The 25,356-nt window shown below is 42.2% G+C and overlaps 1 protein-coding gene across 1 annotated transcript in view; it reads right to left on the bottom strand.

The window, feature by feature from the left end:
* Positions 1-25,356, bottom strand: part of NRG1 (neuregulin 1) — a gene marked incomplete at both ends in the record, with an annotated part of 178,875 nt that overhangs the window by 140,624 nt on the left and 12,895 nt on the right. Inside the window, one exon of the mRNA XM_080637758.1 lies at positions 4,717-4,894. Coding sequence (XP_080493884.1) covers positions 4,717-4,894 — 178 coding nt within the window. The remainder of the gene's footprint in view (positions 1-4,716; positions 4,895-25,356) is intronic.

The raw sequence follows: 25,356 nt of genomic DNA, 5'->3' as shown, positions 1-25,356 counted from the left end.
GGCAACCATGAATGCATGTGTAAAATGTGGCTGAGACACTGACAGAAGCATCCAAAGGTGAAAGCTACCATTTCTTTGAGTGAGAATTTTGCACCCAACTAACAGCTATAGTTACACTACAGTACAAATGGCCAGCCATCTGCACACCTGCCTTCATAACTGCCTGTTTAAGGGCTTGTCCAAGAATGTCTGGCAGTAGTCTACACTACCTAACAGCTTGTGTGGACATGCAGTATTTCCTGTATCACACAGGTTATCTCTTAGCCATGCTTGCAGACATGTCTAGTTGGAGAGCAGGCTGTAGCTTCAAGATGCTTTGAAAGACATTGTAAACAGGCTCAGTTTTTTGAGAAACTCACATTAACCCAACGATGAGCAAGCACAGCTGCATCTAAATCACTACTACTTTGGCCCCCACTGTGTGTCTGTTGCAGTATCTTTTCCTCTCTGCATGTTATTAATTGAAATTGATGCAAACCACCTTTGTGGTAGTCATGGCTTTTAGAAGAAACTCTTTGCGCATATATTTATTTCTATTTTCTTTGTTTTACATGATACTTACAGGAAAAGGTGAGGAATTTTGTATTCCTTTTATGATTTTAAGATCATATTAAAATAGGTGAAGCAACCATATTTCTTACAAATCTCCTTCTAACAAGCCAAATTCTTATTTTTAGAAAAGCTTTATAAGGAGTTTTCTCTCTAAATGCAGGAGAAATAATATTAGTCTTAAGAATATTATTGAGAGGTATCAGGACAGGATTAAATGTCAGAGAAGAAGACGTCTTAATGACTGTAAATGAAGCAGCTGCCTAGCAATACGGTACTCCAACAATACTCATATAGAGGCTCACATAACGAATTTTGTATTCAAATGCTTGTCCTTTTCTCAATCTATACCATGCTACACCAAAAAATGCCTCTCTCTGTCCAATTTGCTTATGTCATACTTTCAGCTCATTGCCACTGTGGCACTGCTGAGCTTGTATTCATACACAAAAGGGAAAGGAATACATCCGCAGAATGCAGCCCCAGCCTACCTTGTCTGGCTGCTTGAATTCATTTCGTTTCCAGTCTCCATCTGTTATCCAGAATTGCCAGTCTGCGGGCAAATATCCAGGCTAAGCTTGGATGAAGCTGAAGGTACAGGAGACTTGCACATGAAGTTTTTTCATGCACTATTGCATCCAAAGCCATAGCTAGTTGAGGTGAAGTGGCAAATACCTTCCCTCTGCCCAAAAATCCCAGCCCTGATAAAGGAGTCTTGCCTGACTCTGTACAGCACACCCAAACAAAACGTATTCAGGCTTCACGTGGGTGTGAAATCAGGGAAGGAAAACAAAATGTTACCAGTACAAGTGGACAAGCATGGAAAGGTTACCTAGCAGGTAAAGAGCTCTTGTCTGGTGCCTGATATTTTCTGTATCTATCTCCATTGACATAAAGGAACAGCTTAGAGCTTGGACACATAAATCTATCAGTTGTGGAATCGTGAATCAGCAGCAATCTTAAGAGCAGCAGAAACTCACCGGCTGCATGCTGTTACTCCATGACAAATTTGAGGTAAAAAGTGAGTGATTCAAACGCCTTTCATTAAAATTTAGACTCATTCAGTTTCTCTTGACTTTCCAGTGTAATGAGAAGGGGCACAGTTTTACAGTGTGATTCACCTGCTGCACTGTCATGCCACTGCATGCTGGGGCTCTGTGCACTCTGAATCAACCACTCTGAAATCATCCTAGCAAGCTGAGGGGAGTGATCCCGAGTTCATCTTACACGCAAGGCAATTTTCAGAAGGCTAAGCTTCAAGGAAGCCTGCATTGCAGCAGAGTCTTTTAAACTCTTAAAAAACTAGGAAAACACAGTCATCATCTGCCCCACTTCTGCAAATCCTTTCAATCAGCAGTATTCTCACTGACCAAATGCATCCAAAAAACATCAAGCTGCAGTATTATCTTTTTCATGCATCTAAGCCAATTTAAGGTTTTAATTTTCAATTTCTGAGCTAGACACTCATCATTCTGCCAGATCTTTTTCAATTTTTTAAAGACCCTACAGCTGAATAGCCAGAACTCAGAAACATTTATATTTCTCCCAACAATGAACATGTTTTATTCTGCTATCACACAATGAGAAAGGTGATATCTTGCAAAATATGACACCACCAAAAGTCACTTCTGGGCGCTACTTACAAACTTTGTGACATTTTTATAAATGTATAGAATGTGTTATTCTCAAGTGTTTGGATTGAAGGAACCAATAAGACTGTGGTACCCTGCAAGCTAGTGGTTCTTCAGAAACATAACCTATTTTTTATGTAGCCAATTGACCTTTAAAGTAGACATTAATCCCAGACAGTTCAACAACTACTCTAACCTTCCTTGCTGATGTTTCCCACACTTGGTAATATTAAAGATGTCACATGAAAATGATTGTTGTAACAATATAGGAGCATACGAACATGACAAATATTTATCAATGTGCTGTCATGAAAAAACAGAGAAAATAAGTGGGGGAAAAACTCCTTGACTGTTGATATTCCTTTCATTTGTGATGGGATCTTTTTAATGTGGCTTTGTTTAGTGTAATCTGCATGTTATTTTATGCACTCATTTGCACTGCCTTTTTCCCTATTTTCCTTTAGCTTTAGAACACATGCCTATCCTACATTTTATCAAAATAAAATCTATCTCCTTTTAAGCTGTTCACATCTACTCAGTGCTGTAAGCACACATGAACAGCAAAAGAATAAATGGCAAAGCACTGATGTGTCACCAAACTAAAATCTCAAAGTAGAAAGGCAAGGAAAATCCTTCAGATGTCAGCAGTCTTTCCCCCTTTTGTACTCTACACCTTGAGACTTTCACATCTCTAGATGGAAGAACTTTCCTGTTCCACACTGACATTTCTGGTTTAAAACAGAAAATAGAGGACAGAAATTCCAACAATGAGTGATACTCTCATGGCTGGGGTAGAACACAGAAGTGTGAAATCCAGGTCAAAGCCTACATTCTGCCCAGCTGTGGTGGAGGAATAGGACTTCAGAGTCCTATTTTCCAGAGAAAAGACCAATTTTATTATTTTTTCATTATGTATCTTTTGGGGAATTTTAAACATATTTTCGCACATCAATCTAAAAACTAGTCTCACACATTTCACATGCATGCTCTAATCAATAGCTATTAGCTAGTTTTCCTTCTGCCAGCTCCTCAAAGATTTTTCAGGGGGGTTGGGAAGAGGGAAGAAGAGAAAGAAGGGAACTGGCAGAGAGCAGTTAATGATGCAATGTTGAACTGACAAAGCCCAGCCGTAGAAGGTGAAATCCCAGCTCCAGTAGGTTTGATCAATCAGCATCAGCCCAAATTTAAGAGGAGAAAACAGTGTCTGCCCCTCACAGGCAGTACTGTGTTGCTGGAGAAGCTGAGGGCCAGGCTCTGACCTGAATATTTTCCTGACAGAATAAAATGAAAATACAACTCTGACGGAGACATATGGCCCTGCAAATGGGTCCAGACAATTTGCCAGGCTATCTGCCACCTGGAACAGCTCCATTTTGCAAATGTTGGAAGGAGATATCACAGGTTCCTTCTTGCCGTCTGTGCAGCCATGGCACAGTGGCTGTGGCGACGCTGCTCTGCCCCACTCCTTGTTTTACCTTGCGTCCCAGCCTGGAGTACAAGAAACTGCAAGGGAGGGCAGGACGTATGGTTTTCAACCTGAATGAGTGAGAAGTGAAACATCTGATTTTGGCTGCTCTTTTGTCTAATGAGATGAGACCAGACAAAAAAGTATGGGGGGATTTGACTCCCTGGAAGGAAAGATCTCTTGCAGAGCCCACCTGAAGTCCTCTGAGTCTTGTATGAAGGGAAGGCATGGCCCAGTGCAGCAGATAGCAGCCCTGCTTACTGTGAGTAGAAGTGAGAGTTGCAGGGCTGTGTTCAAACAGATTGTCATTGCTTCCTTTGATGGATGAGTGGCCACAATCAAAACTTTTTAACGTAAATAACAAGGTAGAGGCCAAACAGCGAAAGCCATCTCTTGTCTCAGTGCAGAAAAGGCACTGTGTATCTTTGTCTCTGCAGAAAGGAGGTACCAGACTGTCTTTTGTCACTGGTCATCAGTCACATGTAGCAGACAATTTCCCCCAGCCAGGAGGATGAGATTTGCAAGCTTTGATACTCATCTGACATCTGCTAGACCCGTGTCTTGTTCTGCATGTGTGGGAATGCCTCTAGTAAAGAACTACTGCAAGATTACATTAGGCATTTGAAGCTAATGCAGACAGCATTCAGCCCTTCTCAAGGACTAGACTGCTTGCAAAACAAATCACAACAATAACTCCAAATCTACATTGCTTCAATGATTTCAAACATTCTTGGATTTTAGACAATAAACATAAGGTACCTCTGTTGTTGTCAGTAGTTTAAAAATGGCCTGTCTCCAAAGTTTACTGGTTAAGATAATAGCCTTTGGCTACCAGAAAATAAATAGAAATTGAAAACGGAAAATTACTTATGACATATTTATACCATATTACCACTTCATCCATACGTTCAAGAAAAATAACATCAGTGTCCGCTTCCTTAAATTTTCTTTCCCCATAACCCACAGGTCTTAGCTTTGTGGTACTGCAATTAACAACCTCAATGCTTGTGTTCTGTTGAATAGCTCTCGCCATCACCCCCAGTTCCACCTGAGAGATGTGTCTGTACTTACTTTTGTTTTTTGGGGATCTTGACATTTTCCGGTCTGTTTTTTTTGGTTATTTCTTTTCCATTCTTTAACCATTTGAATCTGAGCGCAGGGTACTCTGAAGTGGTTTCACACCTTAGCACTAGCTTCTGACCCACAGCAACCTCTTGGTTTTTCATTTCCTTCAATTTGGGAGGCACCGCTAAAGAAATAAAAGAACATGCTTGTGATTAGGTCATTCTCAAGAGGGAAAACAGTGCTAACACAAATTGAGCTACGCTCAGAGGCACACAGAGCAAAATCCCAGCCAGACTAGCAAGAATTCCACACCAAAACCTTAAAAGTAAGGATCACTTGTTTATTACCTGTATCAACCTTAAAGCATAAAGGCACATTTAATGACAGCCTAGTCTGGCCTTGTGGGATCCTCCTATGTGAGTCTTGCAACCCGCAAGCCATACACAGCCTTGGCAAGAACCGAAGTGCTGCTACTGAATATGATATGAAGCACTAACAACATTTCATTGATTGTGTGCACCTAGACACAAGACAGCACACTGCAGCAGGCAGCCTTAAGTAGGTAACACAGAAAAGGAAAGGGAAAGTATCTTGCTCCTTTATGTATTTTAACTGCCATGATTCAGAGGCTATCCAAAGGCTCCAGGTGCAACTGGTGTGACAGGGAGCTAAAAGCATAAATACAAGCTTGACAGCTTCCCTAATCTGAGTGAAAGGCTTTTTCTCCAGCAAACATTATAATCCACATTATACACCTACCTCAAACCTCAGCTTGTCCATATCCTTTCTCTGAGGCAAGAGACAACGGGCTTGGAAGCCCATCAAGAGAATCAATATCAATTAAGTGTATTTTGTACCCAGAAGGGGACAGTGTATTGAAAAAGCTCAGCCAAGAGCTCCCACATGCTGAAAGGCTCCAGCTGATGCATCTCAATTTCTACTGTGTTGTAGCTGTAGCATTTCTTGTGTAGGTAAATCTCAAACCATTTAGGGCTTTCTAAGTTAAAGACTTCTAATATCCCATAACCAGTACAGATCTTTGAGCACAAACTTCGCAAGAAGAAGCAGTCCATCTGTGAGACACTACCCTCTGTTTGACTCCATGGGCTAGCTGTAAACCAAGCTCTATCATACTCCTATGTTGAGGTGAAACACCTAGCTTAACTGTACTTCCCCTGGGGCTTAAGATAACACCTTTATCACACAACTGGGAAGGGCTAATAAAGGGAGCTGCAGCTGTTCAGCTGATGGGTGATAGCTTGTGAGTTGATCCCACCTCAGCTGCACCCTGTTGTTGGTCTGTACCTCCATGCAGCACCTTGAGCTGCAGGGTAACTTGTTTCCTAAACAGCTGGAAAAGTGCCCAAGGAAACAAATGGCACGGCCAAGTGATTCTTTGTAATGGGAGGATTAGGGAGTGTTCATCGGGACACCAACAGGTCTCCAATATGGTCCAGTACAAGAAAATGTTTTAAAAAGTCGAAAAAAAATTGATTCCATTTTGATATCTGTTTCTCATATGTTTGTTTATGGAGACTTGCTGACATCAATTGCCCTTAATTATTATTCCAATGAGATGAAAACCAAGCAGCACCACGATGGCCATAATTACGAGAGGCACATAACAGACAGTGGTATACACACGTGCTCGATAAGCGCTTGCCCGTTGCAGACAGCAGCATGGCCTGTCCCACAGGTGAAGCAACCATCTCGATCCCGGGAAACAGGGAAAGCCTGACTTCTCTGTAAACTGACCCTGGAGCACAGCAGCATAAACAATGGCGATTGGGAAAATGTGGTCTGCAGTGAAGGAGCAAATAGGATGGCTCTTACTGAGCCACCAGCAGAAGACAGGATAGGGACAGAGCAGCCTTGAATAATTAAAAACCTTCGGACTGAAAGGAAGGTGACAACCTTCTCCATGCATCTCTGCTATTGTGGGAAGTCTTAGGCTAAACATGAGCAAAATGTCTGACAGGGAAACCTTGTCTGGGGAGGGTGCCCATGGAGCTTCTACACACGCGGTAGGCACATGTGTCAAGGTGGCACTACAACAGATGAGGTAAGGTACAGGATTTCATGACCAGAAATAAATCTCCCACAAAACATCTTCTCATGTGATGGTTTCCGTTTTCCACCCCTCCCCACAGGGTAATTTTGGAAATTCTGGAGTGTTCCCAAAATGCTACTAAAACAATTTTTGCTTTCTGAAAAACAAATGCCCACACAAACATTCTGAAACCAATATGTTTAAACATATATACTTTTATGAGTGTGTGCCTTTGTTTATATACATAAGCACACATACAAATATTCAGGCATTTATTGAAGAGAGAAAAAGAATTTTTGAAAAATACAATCTTCAAATTTTCCAACAAAATAATTAGCATTAACAGCTTTACTACTGAAGTTTGTGCTTATAGTTCCATTCTGTCGTGAAAGAGTTAAGGTTATAGTCTTTGGTCACTCTAAAAGGAAGGGAGCTGTAGAAGTGTGAACTAAAAAGGCAATATTCTTTATTTTACTGTATTTCATTTATTATAGTCCTAGTCCATACCTTACATAAATGAAGAGAATAATCACAATTGCAAGGATCAACATTTTTTGTGCTTAAGACCAACTCATCGTCGGTTTTCCTGTCAACGTAACACTGTGAAACTGGGAATAAAAGAGAGATGCCATTTTGTTCCTGAATTTTGTTTTAATTTTATATAATTTCCTCAAAATGACTTGCAGATTTTTTCTTCCATCAGAACTGTCATGAAAAAAAAAAGTGTTAAATTACAATGCTCAACTCTTGCCATAATTCAGGAGTTACCAGGAAACATAAAAGAGGATTTAATCAATGGCAGTGACCCTCACTAATTCACAGTAACTCGCTGTCCAAGCATGCAGGCTCTCCAGGGAAAGCAGTAAAAGCTGTTCACAGGCATGACAGAAAAGAGATTGTTGCTTTTCTTCTTTTCTATTTTTTTAAATCCTTTTCATTTACACTATGTTTGTTTCCTTTGCAGTTTTGCAAAAGTCAATCAGTCCTTCCAGGCATATGAGAAAACTTGTGCTGTTAAAACCACAGCATTGTGTGCTTGGATTGTGATCAGCCATAGCTTTCACTGTTGCAAGAGGTGACTTTCATCACAATCTGTAGCAATTTCCCCAGTGCTGCTAAGACAGGACCTTGTCTGAGGGGTAAAATGGTTTTAAAGGGGATAAAACTGCTTCAAATGAGGCAAAAAATCATGCTTTTAATGATAACTAGACATGGCTCTGCCGAACACCTCCCTCCTCTCCCCTCTCTACCCCTTCTCCTTTGGTTCCCATGGCATCTCCTGCCAGCTTGGCTTCTTTCCACTGCTCTTTGCTGTGCCCATCATGTAGCCCCACTCCTTGCTGCACCAGTGAGTCTTTTGCCCACCACTCTGGGTTAGGCTTGCTGCTGTGGCCAGGAATAAGGGAGAAAGAGCAAGAAAACCACTTCCTGCATCTCTAAGCATGAGTGGAGGTTGAGGTGCCATCTGAGATAGGATGACTCTGTCAAAGCGCATTGTGAAGATGGAAGGGAGCCTCACAGCGTTTCCTGCAGGTCACGTTTTTGGTTAGTGCTGTTGCAAGCATCTCTGGTGTGGTGGCTGTGAAGCCTTTATGTGTGCTATCCATCACAGAATGTCAAGGGCCAGGCAGCAAAGAAAACAGACAAATCCTGAGCAGAAACAGCAGAAACTAAGCATGGAAGCCCCTCAAATGTGGCATTGCTTGAATGAGAGGTGTGGTGCAAACAACTTTATCTGTATTCTAGGAAGACCTCACATATAAGAGTCAATTAGACACACAGAAAGGCATCCATGTTTAATCCCAGGCTTTTCACACTCCCTAGTCAGGACCTTTCTTTGTGGCCCACAGACCTCCCCTGGTTTGACAGACTTTCTAAGAAAGCAACAGGGGCGATAACAGCAAGAGAAGGCTGTCATGCTGTGACGAGCTCTCACAAAGTGCTGGAGCACTTGTGACAGCAAAAGCCCCGCACTGGTGGGAGGGTTTAATAGGCAAAAGCAGGCAAGGTGTTAGATGTCTGCTTACTAAGATGGCTTGAATATCTGTCATTTTGTTAGCAATTTTTTTCAGAAACGTACATCTGCTGGCCTGCATAATATCGTTGCAGATAAGAAACACACATTTCTATAGTCTCTCTGCAAAAGACTCACTGATAATGTATAACTGGAGATAACTTCTTTCTGGACGTTGGCGAGTTCGGCAAAGCACAGCAATCTCCTTAGCCTCAGTGTTTGATTGCATAGTTAATCTGCATGGAAGCTCAACACATTGAACAAATTAAACAGGAAATCTGCAAAATATTATCACACAGCTACAAGCTTTCAACTGAAATTCCATGAGCGGTTGGGTTTTTTTATCTTTCTTTTCTTTTCCTAGGAAGGCATAAAGCTTTCTAAGAGTCTGAGCACAGGAATGTATTAGGCATGGTTGCCAGTAGGCACATGTGCAGAGTTTGCTGTGCAAAATTGTGACCAACAGCTTGGGAAGTGGTAAGTGAAGCCACAAGAATATCACCCAGTGCCTTGGTCTCAGAGTTGCTTTTTTGTAGCATAATGCTCCAGCCAGAGCAGTAATGCAAGACGAATTCTATTATTTCCAAAAGCCTTCTCCCCTGGCATAGGAGATTGTTATCAAGCGCAGGTTTATCACAGACTAGGCCAGATTTTCGAAAGCTTTTGCTATAAACCATATAAGCTACACTTTAAAACGTATACTGCTCCTGCTCAGACAACTAAAATGTAAGCCAAAATGTTCTGTTGTTCTCTGTTGGTTTTAATCCTTCTATTATTCTCTCAGGCAACTTTTGCCTTCTGAACACTTTTCGAAATCTGGCTACTTCCTTCCAGCATACTGAGTCTCCGTGCAGATTACCTACATGAAAAACAGTGCGGGTAATTATGGAGGATAATACCACACAACCAACTCTCCAAAATACCAGAGTAACTGAACATGAGCTGAGAGATTGGAAAACTGAACAAATAATTTAGCTGTTTAAATGGAAATTTTTCAGTTCTGAACTCTTCTGAAAATACTGTCAGATAAATTTCAGCTTCTGGGTCTTGGTATTACTTGAATACTTATGTCTGTGTACAATAGCAAAAGGAAAAATGCAAATCTGACATTTGTTTTGAGCACTACGTATAAAACCAAAATCCACAGAATCTCATTCTTCCTAGTTATAGTAAAAGTACCATTTTTTTTTCCGCCATGAATTTTAGATATTGTAAATGCCAAAAGAAAGTGGGATACCACAGGAATGGCTAGCAACATGGTCAGGAGCCAAGAAACAGAACAATAGGGAGGGATATAGTACTACAGCCATATTCCTTGAACACTGAACCAGCGAGGAACCAGCAAATGCCATATAAATCAGAGTAACATCTCCCCAGAGCTAATCACAAAACCAACTGCAACTCTGATTCCCCTGACCAGGGACGGCTCATCTCATGCTGTGGAGTGTTTTGAGTCTAAACCTGACAGGTTTAGGTATGAACTCTCACTTGGTCCTTTCAAAGTAATGGTGCACCAAACAAACTATAGGTCTTTACCTAAAATATTTGCTTATTCAGGGTGAGATGCTTTCAAGTACATAGCATGTCATACCACCGTTCACAGATATTTATCCTCTCTGAGCTTACATTAATCTTTTTTTGTTTTCCCTGTCAGAAGCCTAGTAAAAATTTCCAACAAGACTATCAATGGGCCAACTCATAACGTAACCTTGTGAAGGCAGGATTTTCAACAGAACACTGAAAATGGACATATACAAGAAGTACTGGGCAAATGAAGAAGGTTTCACTACTCCCCCCTCCCTCTACAAGTAAAAAGCCTCTCCAGTGGAGCCAGAAAAAGGAAGGTACTGACAAACTGGCATGTCTAGAAGTATCATGTCCACGAGGGAAAGCCTGAGAGCAACCATTTATTCAGTGTAATAAGATAATGCCAGGCTGTCCAGCCTTTTGTAGTCACTCAAGATATCAGTTTCTGAGCTTAGACCTCCTCAGAGACAGGTAACTGCACTCAAAGATAGCAAAATGTAGGTTTCACAGGAGAAGCTGGGTGTGAGCAAACATCTAACCTAAAGATTATGATTTAAAGGTCAATACTTAATTTGTTTATTGATAATCTTTCCTGCAGGAACACACCGCCTGATTACATTAAATACTCTCTCCTCTGTTCTACAATGCTTCAGCTGACTCCAACTGGCTGCATCCCTTATCAACTTTGATGATCCTGTTAGCCAATGATCATACAGACTGAATATGTGGGGACAGCGTAAAGTAAATATAGTTGATATGCAATAAGTGATTCAGGGACAGCTGCTCATAAAGTCGATATAAAAATCTGTAGGTCCATATTGTACATACCTAAGTGCATAAAGGTAGACTTCAGAATCTTTATTTGAGCATTAAAATTAAAGCAATCCAATGCACAGAAATGTTATGCAGGCATAAATCCCATGGACTTCAAGGGGACTTGCAAGTACTGAATGATTTTTTTTTTTACATGAAGCCACTTTTGATTTAGGAGCTGAATTTCAGGACTGCACATTATAAAAGTTTGTCTCAAGTCTTGTGTGTTGAAGTCAGATGAGGGCAGCAAGCGTGGCTTGCTCTATCATAGATATGTCTTTCTTTTCTTTGCTTTCCAGCCTAAGAACAAAGCTTTCATCACCATTAGCTTTCATCACCAGTCTCTACCTTTGCTTGAAAAAGGCCTACAGTAAATTGCCAAATAGAGATCAGCGCAGCTGGGGCAGCCACCTAATAGCAAAGGCTGTGACTGTACTGTTAACTTGGCTGGGTCTCAGGCTACGCCTCATGGCCAGACTTGGAAGGTTCACCAGATCTCTGGTCTGAGAGGCACACAAAACTTAGACTTTGGGTCTCAGCTGTGGTACATGTGTAGCCACGTTGGTGTGTCCTAGGATCATGTTGGGAAGAATAAAAACAAATGGATAAAAATAAGAAAATAAGGCAAGGAAGGAAAGATGTGCAATGCAACGATATTTTCCTTTAATATAATTACAGAGGTTATTCCTATACTGATGAACATCTAGTTCTTGGATAACTCCTTTTCTTCTGTTTTTTGTAGAATTGACTTTCCCCCCCCCCCCCCCCCCCCCCTTTTTCATAGCTTTAGAGGTTTAACCTTTCAATCTGAGAATTCAGAAGTGATGCAGTCATTCTCACATTTAACATTTTCTGGCACACTCCTGTATTTGCTATCAGAAAATACAAAAGCTTCTGTGTACTGAATCCTGTAAGCTTTTCCAATCCCATGCACTGTCTTATATTTTATAACTCTTGTTTCAATCTCCTCTGTCTCAGTTGCTTCTCCATCCTCTCATCATGCTCTTTCCCTTAATACTGTTCCAGCAAAGCTGAGATGCTTACGTACAAAGGACATAAGTGATTGCTTTCCCTTGATCCTAATCATAGAGAGGGCCTATGGATTACACTGTTTTCTTGGCTTTGTAGCATTTTCTGTTTCTGCAGTAGTTCCACCTCACAGACAAAAATGGCAGACCATACTTCTCAAAATCTTATTCATTCCCTTGAGGCTGCAGGAGACTTAAGATCAAGAATAACAACACACATCCAGTGACACTGCCAGCACACTTCTAGGTGCCTGGTTAGTGGTCTTCCTAATTAAGCATGCCAAATTGTGTCTGCTTTCAGGGAGAGCCCAGTCATATATGTACAGAAGCAACAGCCTGCCACATTAGTTCATGATGCAGAATTCAAATAACACCGCACAAGGTTGTAGTCACAGGATTCACACAAATTTCCCCAGTATTAAAACAATTCTCCATGGTAAGCAAGAAAACCAGAAGGACCTGCTACCCAAACGGATGCCTTATTAACAAAAGATACAACACACTTCTATAGCAGGTGAAATTCAGTGGAAGTGGTGCTCAGAAGGTGATTCCTACACAGTGGGATGTGGGGTACCTCAGCAAGTGACCACTAACCACCTCATTCTGCATAGGTTCACAGAGCTTTAGTCATTGCCACCACCACCAATGATACCTGAGTAATCTGAGTTCGGGGATATAACCACTGGAAAGAACAATTAGTGAGTACACAGAAAGACACAAAACAGGATATACCAGAAAAACTGCCTCCCCAAAAATCCCAAACTATCTCTCTCTCACAAGGCTCACAGAGAGGCCACCATTTTCACAAAGTAGATGAGAAAATTTCTGGACATCCCCAGGCATAATTGGCAATTTAGGGGGATCATTTGTCCACTAATGCTCCTTCCCACAAAGAACCACTCATCCACGCTGATATTTTGGGGTAGGAAGATGGAAAACCTGAACTGAAACCTGTCTGATGGCTTGTTTGACATGAACAGAAACAGAACCAAAATGTATCAATGAATTTGGAGAAAATAAGATTAACTGAAACACTAAAAGGAAGAAGCTGATGTTGCATTATAGGCTACATAAAGTATTTACAGCAGTGTGAAGAACTTTGAAACTTTCAAGACATTGATTTGCTAATGTACAAGTCACACTTAATATTATGGTTATTGGCTCTTCATTCACCACTTTCCTTCCCTTCTCCCCTTTAAATCCTCTGTGGTCAGGTCTCCTAGAAATATACTTTTCTGTGATTTAAGTGGGTGTTCAGCACAGGCTGTGAGGGTTGTAGCCCTACAGACACATCTGTGTGCTCAAAGACTGCGTGGAGAAAGCCTGTGGAAGGCAAGGGCAGCCCTTCCACTACAACCCCAAAGCGGGGTTTATTTCCACCCAGACCTAACCAGAGTTGCCTTTAAAGTTTTCTCTTAATTAATTTCTTCTGGTGCTGATCCCAGACAGTTCACAGCATGTGCCAGCACTATCCCAACTGCATAACACCTGAAAGAGCAATCCCCCTACCCCTGCCTGCAACAGTCTCCATCAGGTAGAAAAAGTCAGAGCTATTGCAGGTGGAACATGCTCTGACATCACACCTAAGTCAGTTTGGAAGACAACTGCATTCATACCTACATGCTAAGGAGAAAATCAGTGTGGTCTGGTAATGGCATCGGGGTGCCAGTCCCACAGCAAAAGGACACAGCACAAATAGTCCTGGCCCCCTCAGTTGACTGAGATGGCAATAGCTTGAAAATGTTTTACCAGAAGGTGTGCAAACAAGCAAGCCAATGAGACTGGAAGCCACTTGACTCATTTCAGGAACTGAGGATCTGGGCACACCTGGGCATTGCGCACAAATCATCAGCTCAGCACAGCTCAGCAAAAATCTAAACATGGCACTTAATATTACGGGCTCGCACAGTATGCGGAGAGGATCTCATTGTTGTATATCCTTCAGTGGAACTTACTTCTGACATATACTGAACCCCACATTTATATTCTGCAGCTCTCTACGCCAAAACAGAAAAGGAAACTCCAATGAAAAGGAAATGTTTACATCACACCTGTTTGAAATTGTACACAGATATCTTGAAAAAATTAAAAAATAAACAGAATTCTTAAGAACAAATATTGCTGAATACCTGCAATCAGGAACTGCTTGCAAAAAGATCTAATTAGAAGCATTTCTCCTGGTTAAATTATTATACAAGATTAGACATCTTTTCAAAGGTCAGCCTCCAAAAAATCCATAACCACATGATCAGTAAAGCGTGCAGAAACATGCCATGGTCCAGCAAACCCTGGATGAGGGACAGGAACACTTTATGCAACTCTGAAATGGTTTCTGATCTGTAGGCAAAAGTTTAAAAATTATGTAGGAAAAAAGACAAGGCTTTTAAATCATATATTCCAGATCAAGCATAAGTGGTGGAATTGCATACCAGAAAACCTGTGTGAATACTAAGTAGTGGGCCACACAGAAGCGAGATCATCACACAAATACAGAAAACTGTGACATAGATCTCCAGGCCATCAAGTCCAGCCTGGAGCTCCTGGTGTCTAACCATCAGGACCATCCTGCCAGGTTTCAACGTAACCTTTTGTCAAAATCCCTCAGTGACCTTATAATCTCTGACTACGTGAAAAAGACCCTAACATGCATTAAACAGTAATTATTTAACATCCTATGTATCTAACCCTTGCGGTCACAGCCACTTCCTATGTAGGGAAGAAATTACGTTTTTTATTGTAAGAAGGTCATATTCTTTATGTAGAAGATACAGGTAGACTTTCTAGAGCGGCTCAAATGTATAAAGTGTAGCAAGTAATGTGCATAATTTGCCAGATCTTATGCCCCAGCTTAGGTCCTTTGTTAACAAAACAGAGACTGTATTGTAAAGTTTAGTTAAAAAGGAGTTGGAGAGTAAACTCCATATGAATTCTGAACAGGCTGTCAGTAGAAAAAATAAAGACGTGGTAAAGCAAGTTAACCTCCCTTCCCCCACTTCTCCTTTTAAACTTATAAATGGTTTTCATGTGTCACAGTTTCAGATAAAATCACAGCCTGAAAACTAATTACACCAAGCGTGCAAGTAATTAGGACTTTATTTGCTATACTGTAACTGAAGGCGCAGCACAGTACTGAGGTAAAATTCAGGCCCTGGGAAAATAAAATGCTTTGTCATTGATTTGATGGAGCTAGAATCTCACCCCAGAAGATGGAGAAATGTGTTATAGTCTTTCTAAGGGGCAAAAAGTAAAGTACAGACGTTATCTATATCCAAATTTGCAGATTTCTAAGTATAGCATGAATCAGTTTTATTTAAACCAATGTAAAGCCTCAGTGTGAACACACTTAAACTGATTTTAAGTCAATTTATGATTAAACTCCCATTAAAATCAATTCTGTAACAAATTAAGTTGAATCAATAAATCCCTGGATTAAATTAATCCTAACAGATCTTTCTAGAAGCAACGCTCTTTCTGCTTCCATTGAATTGATTTAAGAAACCTGACTTTAAAGACTGTGACTTTGTATGTTAACACCCATACATGTTAATATGCATTCATCATTCAGGATAGAAAGACATCAGTGTGATCACAATCCTCTTCGCAAAAAGGCTAATCAGACCAACGTCTCATCTCTTTCCTAGTCTCCTCTTTGTTTTATTCTCAAGGATAACAGCCTTGTGGACAACAGCTTCATTTTGCTACTGGAGATTTTTGTGTATCACCTCTTATCTATGTGTCCACTCAATTTCTAGTAAAAGTTTCAGTGTGTTCTTATTTATGTAACAGGAAGCTCTTCCTTTGCTTTTAATTCCCATCCAGGACACTGACTTTAATCGTGAATCACCTGGACTGTATACACATAGAATCCAACAGAGAATGTGCATATCTGCTGCTGAAGGATTACTGAAGAGCAATAGAATGACTGCAAGCCAGTCTGCAGAAAAGCTGTTTCCACCACAGAGCCTCACTAGACCTCAGGCCAGGTCCGGTCAGGTTTGGACCAACGAGCTGCAAGGAAGGCAGCAATTTGTAGCAACTGAGTAAAATCTCACGTGGGAGAATCAAGAGACAACTCCGAGAAAAAAGTCCAGATGAGGAAAACCAAGAAGGTTCCCACACACTGGTGTTGGTGTCATGCTGCAGCAGTCCAGCAGATTGCCTATCTATTCCTTGCAGAGTCAGAATTAGAGTAAAGGCTTCAGCCTCATCAGATGTGGTTACTGTGCCTCTCTGAAGCTATCTGAAGTAAGTCACTGCAAAATCTGCTAGAGGCAGCTGCTGCTCCTTGACAGACACAGGAGGAATGTTTCTCCAAGAAATAAGACAAGATCGAAGTATCAGGCACAGACCAAATCTCCTGTTAGAAAGTGTCTGCATAGCGCGCAGATTAATTCTTATGTGTTGCCACTTTTTCTTCCTTTTAGTAGTCTTCGAAAACCCCCAGACATTCATAAACCAAACAAAACCACATTATCCTAAAAATATGGTATAATGTCAAGTTTCAATATGGACTTTCACTGAAAATAGTATGTAACAGGCAGAATGCATAACTTTCTCCCCAGCTGTGTTGAACCCTAGGGGCTTGCCAGTCATCTCTTTTGTCCAGACTTGCTAAAAGACATGAGAAAGAAACTCACATTTGCAATAACAAATCCAAGATAAAAGCTTGGTCCTAAAAAGATTTGGGAAAAATGGGGGTTTACAATGGCAACTGTGTGCAATCGCTGCAGCAGAACTTGGCCGTTGTGTCAGTTCTCCTGTAAGACACAGTCCTGTAAGGTGGCATGAGTACAGAGAACAGGGCTGTCTCACAAGAATCTCAGTGGCAGAAAGGTTTCACTTCTTGGTGATGAGGAAAAGATGAGTCTGCTCATCTTTACCATTTTAGGTAAAGAACCTAAAATTATGTATCCACACCATCTACTTTTCTGAATTTTTTTCCTCCCCCCCCCCCCGCCTTTTCTCTCACAGATTATTTCACTACTGCTGCTATCACGAGGAAACTCTCATATACATGCTTAGGAATGTCAATTTATTCTCCTAGGTCATGAGATGGGTGATGGTGTGAAGCCCCTCCAGCAGGACCCACTTTCTTGGGTCTCACAACATTCCCCCGTGTGTGGGTGCCTCAACCACCAAAGTAGTCCCTCATTAATTGCAGTCTGTGATTCTACCTACATACTGGGGAGAAGATGTAACTGTGGGGAGACCAAGTAATACAGGAGCTGAAAATGCCTCTTATAAATAAACAAGGAAAAGATACACCACAGCTGGTATATATACCTGGTTCCAGCCACACATCTAACATTTCAGCACTTCCTTCTGCAAAATTTGTCCTGCATTGATACATACGTAATAACAAAAGCTAAGCAAATGAAAACCATAGCAGATTGATGGAGCAAGCCAAGAAAGAACTCGAACAGTATCAGACAGGGATGTTCAGAAGAAAGAACGTGAGGGATGAGTTCACTGAATCTGCTGAAATTTAATATCCTGAGTCCCCCTTCTGGCTGCAAAAGGAATTTTATGTAGGAAGCAACCAAGCAGGACACCATTATTGCTGAGAGAAATGGAAACAAGACAGGGAAGTGCCCTGTAGATATTAAGCATACTGTTTTCAAGTATTGCCTTATCCTGAATCTCTGTTTATCTACTGCGAGAAGTCATAAACCCCAACTTGGCAGGAAAACGTATCATTATACCGAACATCTACTTTATTTTTCCCTTTTAATAATTTCTTCTGAAAAGAATTTAAGACACGCTTTGGACTTTGGAAGTCACTATTTCCAGGTGTGAGCTTCTTTTTGCAAAGTGTTTTATCTCATGAGCTTCATGAATTTTTAAGAATGGACCAAGGATTAAGGAAAATATAACCCCCATTTTTAAGAAGGGAAAAATAGATGACTCAGGGAATTACAGACCAGTCAGTCTCACCTCTGTGCCTGGCAAAATCTTGGAGCAGATTCTCCTGGAAAGCATGCTAAGGCACATGAAAAACAAGGAGGTGCTTGGTGACAGCCAGCATGGCTTCACTAAGGGGAAATCCTGCCTGACCAATTTGGTGGCCTTCTATGATGGGGCTACGAAGCTGATGGACGGGGCAGAGCAGTTGATATCATCTATCTGGACTTGTGCAAAGCGTTCGACACTGTCCCACATGACATCCTTGTCTCTAAATTGGAGAGACGTCTATTTGATGGGTGGACCACTCAGTGGATAAAGACCTGGCTGGATGGCCACATGCAAAGATTTGTGGTCAATGGCTCGATATCCGGCTGCAGATCGGTAACGAGTGGTGTCCCTCAGGGATCGGTGTTGGGACTGCTCTTGCTCAACATCTTTGTCAGTGACATGGACAGTGGGATTGAGTGCGCCCTCAGCAAGTTTGCCGATGACACCAAGCTGTGTGGGTCGGTTGATACGAAGGACGGAAGGGATGCCATCCGGAGGGACCTCAACACGCTTGTGAGGTGGGCTGATGCCAACCTGATGAAGTTTAACCATGACAAGTGCAAGGTCCTACACCTGGGTCACAGCAATCCCAGGTACAGCTACAGGTTGGGCAGAGAAGAAATTCAGAGCAGCCCTGCAGAGAAGGACTTGGGGGTGTTGGTCGATTTAAAAATGAACAAGAGCTGGCTGCAGTGTGCGCTCGCAGCCCAGAAAGCCAACCGTATCCTGGGCTGCATCAAGAGGAGCGTGACCAGCAGGTCAAAGGAGGTGATCCTGCCCCTCTACTCTGCTCTCGTGAGACCCCACTTGGAGTATTGTGTGCAGTTTTGGTGTCCTCAACATAAAAAGGACATGGAACTGTTGGAACAAGTCCAGAGGAGGGCCACGAGGATGATCAGAGGACTGGAGCACCTCCCGTATGAAGAGAGGCTGAGAAAGTTGGGGCTGTTCAGCCTGGAGAAGAGAAGGCTGAGTGGAGATCTCATAGCAGCCTTCCAGTATCTGAAGGGGGCCTACAAGGATGCTGGAAGGGACTATCCATTGGGGACTGTAGTGACAGGACAAGGGGTAACGGGTTCAAACTTAAACAGGGGAAGTTTAGATTGGATATAAGGAAGAAATTCTTTACTGTGAGGGTGGTGAAGGCACTGGAATGGGTTGCCCAGGGAGGTTGTGAATGCTCCATCCCCGGCGGTGTTCAAGGCCAGGTTGGATGAGTCCTTGGGTGGCATGGTTTAGTGTGAGGTGTCCCTACCCATGGCAGGGGTGTTGGAACTAGATGATCTTCAGGTTCTTTCCAATCCTAACTATTCTATGATTCTAAAAAGGGCACTAAATGGCATTTTTCTGGAGCCTCCAGAACAATCAAGCTGTTTGTGATTGAGAGAGGAAGTGGGCACACACTGTGTGTTCAAGAAGGTGTGAAAGTGCCCGAAAGCCATTCTGATTAGTAGCTTTGACATGAGTTGAAATTACATAGAGGAGAGTCAAAATCCAGCAAAGGAAACGCAAACTGATCATCTCTGCTGGCAGTGTGTGGCATCTCCATCTGCACCTTCTCAGGCCTGTCCAGGGTTAACTGAACACGCACCAAACACAACACCTAATCATGGAAGTCGAGGTTTCCATGCCAAGAAAGGCAGAATCTCCAGGGCCACGTGTCCTTTTCTTCACAGTATCTTCATCCCAATCTTTCTGACTAGCTAAAAATAATGTGAAGTTTTTCATTTCTCAGTATTTCTCAGTGCTCAAGAGATGGAATTGTTTTGATAGTAGTGAGAGATTTGACAGCTGTTAATCCCCGCAGCTTGCTTCTCCGATCTTAAACATAATTTAAATAATCAGAGGAAACACTGGCTTACACAGCAGGTTTTAATCATCCTTTTCCTTTCTGTGCCCCATTCACCAACCCCACCCAAAAAAACCCAAAAAAACAAAAAACCCAAGAAAAAAGAAAAAGATTCTTACAGTTTGCTAACTATTGTGACACTGTTATTTATTATTAAGCATACCCTTTATTCTCAATTTGATAACTCAGTCTTCCAAGCTCTGAGGATAGGCTATCTCTGCCCTCTATTTATTTAGACAATTGCATAAATGAACATACACATAACCACACTATACATTCTTAGGTGTTTTTTTATGCTGGAAAATAGCACATTACCTGATGTATTTGTTATTGTATCTGATTATTCTGCAGAGGGATATAGATCAAAATACAGAGAAAGAGAAATTTGACAAGACTTGCATTAGCTGAATCTGCTGGACATGTGGGAGAAGAGAAGCAGAAATTTTATTAAAACATGTTTTGAATTCACAGCCAACAGGCTCACTAAAACAAAGTAGTCCTAAAAGTGACTTCATGAGTCACATTTGAGTATGATCATCACATTCTTAGATAAAGAGAGGCACCTCTGTTTCAGGCATAGATTGGGAGAGAAAAATGTGTGTTTTTGCTGTTTTAACTCTTATTCAGACACTTCATTTTGAAAAAATGGTCATCACATCAAAATACATGAAAAACATTTTGTTTTCAAAAAACTTTTATCGATCAGCAAAGCAGATGAGTCCACCATTCAAAAAAGATTTCAGAGAAGTGACATTTCCACACTTTGGGCCTTTCATATGGAGAAGCCAGCTCATGAATTTACAGAGCTTTGGTTATTTTACACTCAGACCTTGACTTCATATTGATGGGAGTGGCTTACTACATTTTAAACTGGAGTAACCAATTCATGTTAGAAACCACTAAAGTGAATGGTCTTTCACCCATGATAATGAATCCAAGAGAATCAGAGAAACGTACAGAGAGCCATCAAAACCACATAGGCAATCTGCCTAGCAGAATGCTTGTACAGTATCCCTTCTCATTAGGCGTGATGTGAAATACTGTAAAACTGGATGACTAGACAGATAGCTGTCCATTGGGGCTGAAAATCAAGAAAATCCTTCTAACGCAGGAGCACGGGATATCCAGGACAATAGAGTTTGGGAAGAAGAGGCATCACCCTTAATAGAAGCCATAGTAGACTTGTGATAGGACAGCTGCACAGGGAATTTTTGGGGTACAAATGGAGAGCAAAGAGGAAAAACTAAACAGAAACTGTCAAAATCAGCATAGTTTTCTCCCTGATCCCCAAGATTCACTTCTACACAGACCCAAAAGCTATTCCAAATTTCGGTGCCTTTAGTTTAATTCACTCCCAATGCAGATTCAACTCCAATTCCCTCAGAACAGTTCATCTCTGAACAGGAATGCCTGCTCCAAGGCTTCCCACAGTTGAACTCATCCACTTTAAATGTTAATATTTTGAGTGCCTTGCCTGGACCAGCTGTAGGACTGATCACCTGGAGGGTTTGCATAGAGCAACCATTGGGCTGTAAATTCACGTTAGCTGACAAATTTACTCTTGTAGACAAGCAATTGTTTTGACATAAAAGCCTAATCAACTAAATCTTCCCCCCTCTCTTAAATGCTTATTCAAAGTCACTGTGGTTGTGCTGTGGCCCATGACATACCGCAAGGGTTCTGGCTCAGAGCTCTAAAACAATTAGTCTGGGGAAATTAAATGGTGCTTTCTGCACACCTGCGACTGGCTGCACTCCCGTGCTTGACAGCAGTGCCTCTCCCACACCAACGCACACAGGCTGCTAGCACGGCTCCCAGGGCTGCCATGCCTGGGCTGCCGCCCCCCCTCCCAAACTGTCAGGGGGGACAGTGCTGTTTCTCATGAAGCCGAATGGAACCACTGGTTTGGCAAAGAAGCTGCTTTTGAGGGTTTCTGCTTAGAAGATTTATATTTTAAACAGGCAACAGCTAATACCAAGGGGAAACAGATACATTACCAGCAAGTCATTTCCAAGCAGCTAATAACTGTTTCCCTACCCACCAGATCCTAGGATGCATTTTCAGGTTTAAGCATAACGTATACATTGTAAATAGCGGAAACATCTGGGGTTTATTATAACACCACTTTGCTAGCCTTGGGCATTGTACAACTCCCGCAGGCCATGGTTCACCTTTGACCTGCCAAACACGATTACTGTACTCAGGCAACTTCCTCTGCTCCACAGCTGCTTGCCTTCCCCTCCCCTCCGTCAATACTCATTACCACTATCATTACGGCTACCATCCTAGAAAAACCAGCCAAAAACTTGGGTTGCCATGGTCACTGCATGGAAACAGTGCAGTGGCTGTGAGGATGGGGAAAAGAGGAGAGCCAGTGAAGTCATTCTGCCTGCTGACCCCAGGGGAAGCAGGGCTGCTCAACACCATCTGCATTGGCAGTGCTTTGCCTCCCCTGCAAGGCCACCTTCCTTCTCTGCCTCACTCAACACATCCTTGCTACAGGTTTGTCACACCTCAGTTCCCCTCCTTTCCCAATCTCCAATCTCCCAGGGAGCCAAAAGTGACCCTGTTCCTCTCCCGCGCTCCTCCTGCATCCTCATCTCACAGCCATGTCTTGCTTCCCCAGCTCTCTGCTCACACCCTCTTTCCTCCTTTTCTTGCTCTCTGCCAAGGACCTCTCTTCACTCACTCATTTCTCTTTTCTTGATGTCCAGCCTCACAGATCCCAGTCCTATCCCTGCCCTGCTTTTCCATCGCTTCTCCCCTCCTCTTGAACACAGTCCCAAGTCCAAGTTCTCCCTGTCTCTGTAACACCTCATACGTAACACTACAGCAGCACTGTGGGCTGGAGCTCTCTTTCTTCCCTTGGAGACTCAGCTGGAGACTCTAGCTGGGGCTACAGACTTAGCCCAGGCAGCAATGGGGAGGTATTTTAGGGCTGCTGGCACAAAGGTAGTCTGAAAAAATTTATCTATCTGAACTAATTCCAAGTGTGAATCTAAAGTACTTCAGTTACTATGGTGGGAACACCTTCAGAAATAAAGTGATCTTAATTATGGCTGGTTTAGAGCTAGGGAAAAAAAATGGAAGTGGTGATCCAATATGGCTTACTGTATGTATTTTAAAAGCTTGCTAGGATGAGCTTTCCAGGTGTGCCTGCACAAACAAGCTGCTGACCACGGGCTCTTGCCTTCCAAGCTTGCATAAGTGTGCATAAGCAGTGCCATTACTGCCTCCGGCTGATCGTCCCTGCTGAACACATGAAGAAGACCAACTCTCACCACTGCTGTTCAGAAACACAATAGAAAGAAAATACAACCTGTGTTTCCAGCAGCTCTCTCCATCTGAGAAGCAGGAACAGACCCAGCAGGCTCCCAGCCAAGTCACGGCTAGCTGCACCCATGCTGAGAGCTCACAGGAGTGTAACACCTTTCCTACAAACCCTCTGTTACAAGAAGCCTTCCTAAGAAGCAGCCACCATTCCAACAGCAGTACTTCCATTTGCAGAGTGCCATCAGAGCTCCTCTGCCACCCTTCCTTGATTAAAGCTTACTGACTGATGCTATATCCACCATGGCCCTGAAACACAGAGTTCAAGCACTGATTACATTACTGGGGCAGTACTCCTAGTCTCTTCGTCCCCTGCAAAGTACAGACAAATTTCTGAAAATAAACATCTGAAATATATTGCCTTTTAAAATCTTTATTACTCAGTAGCTTGGCAAAATCTTCTGTGTTACGAAAAATGAAATGTAGCATTGCCTTCTTTTCTTTTTTGTTCCCTTAGTTTGTTAAGTTCAATCTACTGATCAATTTAAACATTACCCTGGAATTATGCTACAGTAAAACAAATGCACATTTACAGAATAAGTGGAATTGATTCTCTTCTGAGTAAAAGGCCTTACTAAATGAGGTATTTAAATATAACCCCCAGTCCCTCTCTGAAGAAGCACCTGGTAATTCACTTTCTGGATCAAATTGCAACTCCACAAAAACTTTATGACCTCATGTGGTCTTTCCACCCCCACATTCCTCCCTAGAAACGCTATATACAGCATGCTCCAGGCAAAAGGGTTTGTTACAAATGTGGATAGTGGTGCTGCGGAAAGAGATGTAGCAGGCACCATGACAGCAGCAGAGCACTGAGAACATAAAAAATGGGCAGCTGCTTAAGAAAGAACTCCCTGAGATGCTGATACAGTCATTCCTGATCAAGTGCATGTCCTCCGCTCCTGCTTGAAAAATCCTGTATATCCCATATCTTCTCTTGACAAACAGACCCAAATGCCCATTCTTTGCTCCATTCTCAAGCATGTTTCAGCACCCATAAAAATGATCATTCCAGTCAGACAAAACCCTAGTCTAGTCTAGTATCTGATCTCCAGCTGTGTCTGATGATGGATGGCAGAGAAGAAAGACAAAACGCAAACAGAAACCATTGGATATGGTGCCTTTGGCCATGGTGAAGTTCTTCAAATCAGCAAGCTGCAGAGGAAGAAGGTACTGCTGGGTCAGATAGGAGCCTTTGTGGTGTGAAGCAGATGCACAAGCTTCCTCCTACAGTGGGGCTTGGAGATGGTAGGGAACTTTGGGTGGCTCCAGAGATGGAGCTGGCTCTGGTGTGGTGGGGCTTTCTGCTGGAGCAGGTTCAGCAACCATCAGGCAATGCCACTGTACCCATGCATACCCAGATAAAGGTCAAGAGGAGGATGTGCGAACATTCACAGCGTAATCTTGGTGTATGTTTTTTATCTTATCTACTCCTTTGTTAAGAGTGACCAGTCACCATAGTTTTGTGAATGAAAATAGCCTCACAAACAAACTCCGGTTCTAAATACCCGAAGTTGTTGCTTGTCTCTTAACTTCAAAGCAATTTATTTGTGCCTGGATTCTTCGGTATTGATCTGAATGGACTGGTTTTGCCATGAAACTGATACTGAGAAACACCATGAAACATGTCACGAAACAAGGTGATCCCAGGGCCATTTGGTATTTCTATAATTTGTCAAGGGAGTTGTTAACCAACTGCAGCTTAAAAAAAAAAATAAATCAAAATGAACTCACTATTCTGAATATTTTAACCCATCCCTGCCACGGTGGAGAGATTTCTGCTTTTTCAAGGAAAGCTTGCTTCCCAATGCTATTAAAAGAATATGCAATTGTTCCTCTCTAAAGCACTAACAGAGAATTAAAATGGTTATTTGGGAAAATGCACTGCTTTCTCACAGCAGCTTTCAGTTCTGTTCTTTAAGGACAGCAGTGTTTTCCAAATTTGTGCCATCCAGCTGTTGACACATTTCACAGGGCCACTCCCCGAGGGGATCTCTCCAGGAGCTCCAGCATGCTTATGGAACCATGAGTAAAAAATGGCTTAGAAAAGATGCCTTTACTTTTCTTGACACTTTCCCAGAGG

This window comes from Psittacula echo (assembly GCF_963264785.1).
Source record: "Psittacula echo genome assembly, chromosome: Z".
In the NCBI taxonomy this organism is placed as follows: domain Eukaryota; kingdom Metazoa; phylum Chordata; class Aves; order Psittaciformes; family Psittacidae; genus Psittacula; species Psittacula echo.
This window is presented reverse-complemented; position numbering and strand designations above follow the sequence as displayed.